Genomic DNA, 3,816 nt, shown 5'->3' with positions numbered 1-3,816 from the left:
AAGATTATCTTTGGGTCCAGACTCGTAAAACTGTAGCTAACAAGCATCCAACAAGCAACACCAACAACTTCAATCAGAAGACACAATGGCATGAAACAAAGGCTTTTACTAAAATGGCATAGTAAAAGAAGTAGCAATAAAATATCTTACTGGGGGTGTACTCTTCTATTAATAACCCCAACATCCTTGGAAAGAATGAATGAAAATAGAGTTCACAAGAAGAGAAGCACACACATAGAGAATGTATGAACAGAGTACCCATGTACAAAGAAGGGCAGCTTATGTCTCATACACTGCAGGACCCCAGAAGACAGTTTCTTGTGTGTCTCTCCTGGGCTTTCTGTGTTGGATAGAATCTCTGCTGAGCTGGGTATGGGGTTCTGTTGCTTGGTCATTACTTGGTAAATTGTCTCCAGCTTAGGGCTCACCTAAAATCCTGGCATTGGGTACTGCTATGATTTTTTTAGAAAGATCTACATTCCCTTAGTCTTTGACTAGCAGGAGCCCCCTCAGTCCTGTAGACTTGAAATCTCTACTCTGTGTCTTGTCACCTCTTGAAAAGCAGGGTGTAGGTTTCAACAACAAGGTTCTCTCTCTCCTTTCACCAGCTGTTCATGAATTTTATAGCCTCTGAATCTCCTGTTTGTTCATGTAATTGAGTGGGTGGGAAGAATGGGCACCCAAAGGGTCCACTTTAAGAGGGTCAGCCCATTGCTTCTGCCAACTGCTTTTCCTGACCACTTCATTTGCAAACATGGCCACTCAAAATCTAAAAATGGCTTTTCCCCACAACCTTACAAATATACAGATATACAGCTAGATCCTGATTTGTGCATATAACAAAGCTCATAAAAATGGTCTCGTGTATTCAAATGCACACTATACCAGGTTATAATTATGTAAAATATGATAATCAATTCCACAGAAATATGCTGTAGCAATTGGAATAATGTAGTCAGTTTAGGAGATTCATTATTCACACTAATTAGGAACTAGCTATACAAAGTTAAAGAACAGTTAAGGAGAAAGATAACGTATGAGGAACTTCTCTAAGCCTCAGTTTCCTCACATGAAATAAGGATGACAATTCTTATATTACAGAATAAGGATGAGAAAAGCATTTGGCAAACCCTAGAGAATGATAAAAATGTGAGTCACTCTTAGACTAAGGACCGCTGAGCCTGTCTACCCTTTAATTGAAACTTCCTCTCTGCGTTGCCTCCTCCTAATAGACATTTAGCTCCTTGAGAACTGGGATTGCCTCGAATTTCTGTTTGTATCCCCCCTGCCCAGCACTTAGCCCAGTGCTTGGCACATAGTAAGCGCTTAAGCAATGCTTTCTCATTCATTCGGTCATTCATTCATTCATGCTATTTCCTCCAGTACAATTAGGTCTGTTGGGAGATGGCGTCCAAAATTCAGCTTTTCAGTCTCTGTTGAAATTGGTGACCCCTTCCCTCATGTGAAAGAACCATGACAGAAACTGCAGTTTGTAAGGGGGCTGTCCATGCTGCAAAGGAAGTGTGGGAAACCAGAATCAAGAAGCAAACTGAAGACCTGAAGAGAGAAAAAGAATTTCAGCAGAAGTAGGTTAAAAAAATGGTTACTAATAAGCCTCATGCCCTAACATCCTTGGGAACAAAAAGCATTCCCATCCCTAGCTATGCTTGACAAACACAACTCAGGGGCGTTTCCAGGCAAAGTCAAAGGACCATCGATGATGGTAATTTTAATGTCTGTGACTCTTCTTATTTGTTTGGTCACTCAGCACCCTCCCAAAGAGCTAAATAACTAGTATCATCCAGGGGAGCTGTTAGTTTACCACTTAGGGCCTCTCATTTTTCTATGCAGAAAATGCCATAAGAAAGTGCCCTAGGCAGTTTGTCATACAGATGGGTCATCTGTTTGCAGTGGAGTCTCATGTATTTGGGTAGCCTTGGGCTGCCTGGCCAGTTCTCCTTCAAAAAAATTTTTTTAATGAAGTATTTATTTTCTCTTCCTTCCTCCCTCCCAACCCCAAAACAAAACCAAAAAACAAACAACCAAACAAAAAACAAAAAAAACCTGGTGTAACAAATCTGCATACTCATCCAAAATAAATGTTCAGATTAGCTAAATACAAAAACACGTGTCTCATTCTGCATATTGGAGGCAGCGAGGTGCCACAGTGGACAAAGTACCAGCCTTGGAATCAGGAAGACCTAAATTCAAATCTGGCCTTAGACACTTACTAGCTGTGTGACCCTGGGCAAATCATTTAACTTCTCTCAGCCTCAATTTCCTCATCTGTAAAAAGGGGATAATAATAGCACCTACCTCCCAGGTTTGTTGTGATGACAAAAAAGAGCTAATATTTGTAAAGTGCTCTGCAAACCTTAAAGTACTATATAAATGATAGCTGTTATTATTATACTCATCATCATCAACATTATCATTATCTCCTCTCTGTCAGAAGTGGGTCCAGCTCACCTCTTTCCCTTGTTGTTGCTCTGGTTTGGGTTATTTTCCTAAGTAATGTGGCTCCCACCTCCAATTCTCTAGCTACTGATGGTTTTCCCAAGGCCACAGATTATCAACACCTTGTGGCTGCTGCAGGTCTGGCCACAAGCCCCTTGTCTCCTCTCAGTCCTCTTACAGGTACTGGAACTATCTCTGTGCTGCCTCTGTCTCCTTCCTGTGTCCCTCAAAGGTCTCAGTTAAACAGAGATCCAGATGGGAAAAGGCTAGTTAAGTGACAAAGTCAACTTTTATCAATTAATCAGTCCATTAACAATTAACAAGCATTTGTGCCATGGACAACCTACTATGTGAAAGGGACTATGTTAGATGCCAAGGATACAAAGACAGAGGCAGTCCCTGCTTCCTTATGTATATTGAAGGATACAACATGAACATGTATAAGTATATGCATAATATACATTTATAAGATAGACACAAAATGAATAGCAAGGCTGTTCAGTACAAGGCCATTGTATTAAAAAGAGTGAGGGCACTCGGGGAATCAGGAAAGACTTAGTGGGAAAGATGGTGTTTCAGCTGAATCTTGAAGGAAATGAGGCAATGGGTGAAGAGGAGGCATTTCCAACATCTCTGTCCTTTTCTCTAAAAGCATCCCAGATGGCAACTGCTCACCTGAGATCTTACATTTCCAACAATCACAGAACCACCATAGAATCTCAGAGTTGAAAGTGACCTCAAACGCCATATAGGCCAACCCATGGCTGAATAAGAATACACCCTATAACCTATCAGACAGATAAAGTTTTTGCTTGAAAATCTCTACTGACTGTTAAGGGAGCCCACACTCAGTTGTTAGGGAGTTTTTCCTTATAACTCCCCCTGGCCCAGTATTTTTCTACTTGCTCTCATTGTTCCTTGTTATACTTTCTGGGGCCAAGCAGGACAAATTTGACTCCTTTTCAAATGCATGAAGATATGTTGATTGAGCATCCTCTAATTTTTCTCTTCAAGCTAAACATCCTCATTTAATTCAGTTAACCAGTCTTCATATGCCATAACCTCAAAGTCCTTCACCATACTGGTCGCTCTCCACTGGAGACTTTCTAGCTTGCCATAATCTCTTTTAAAATGTAGCACTCAGAGAACTGAACATTCAGATGTGGTCTGATCAGAGATGGAAAATTTCTCTCCCTTTTTGACTGTCACATTACACTTTCAACATATGTTCTTTGTTGTGCTCTAAAATGTTTTTCAGCCTTATCTCCCTAATTTTGTACTTATCAAGGTGATTTTTTGAGGCTAGATGTACAATTTTACATTGATCCCTTTTAAATTTCATCTTTTTTATATTCAGTC

The 3,816-nt window shown here is 40.3% G+C and overlaps 1 protein-coding gene across 1 annotated transcript in view; it reads left to right on the top strand.

Moving 5' to 3' along the window:
* Positions 1–1,402: 1,402 nt before the first annotated feature.
* LRRC39 (leucine rich repeat containing 39) overlaps positions 1,403–3,816 on the top strand; it is a 27,254-nt gene continuing 24,840 nt past the window's right edge. The window contains exon 1 of the mRNA XM_027868281.1: positions 1,403–1,586. Coding sequence (XP_027724082.1) covers positions 1,474–1,586 — 113 coding nt within the window. The 5' untranslated portion in view covers positions 1,403–1,473. The remainder of the gene's footprint in view (positions 1,587–3,816) is intronic.

This window comes from Vombatus ursinus, unplaced genomic scaffold (genome assembly GCF_900497805.2).
Source record: "Vombatus ursinus unplaced genomic scaffold, bare-nosed wombat genome assembly UNPS02014787.1, whole genome shotgun sequence".
Lineage (NCBI taxonomy): Eukaryota > Metazoa > Chordata > Mammalia > Diprotodontia > Vombatidae > Vombatus > Vombatus ursinus.
Note: the sequence above shows the minus strand (reverse complement) of the source record. Positions and strands in the feature narration are given on the sequence as shown.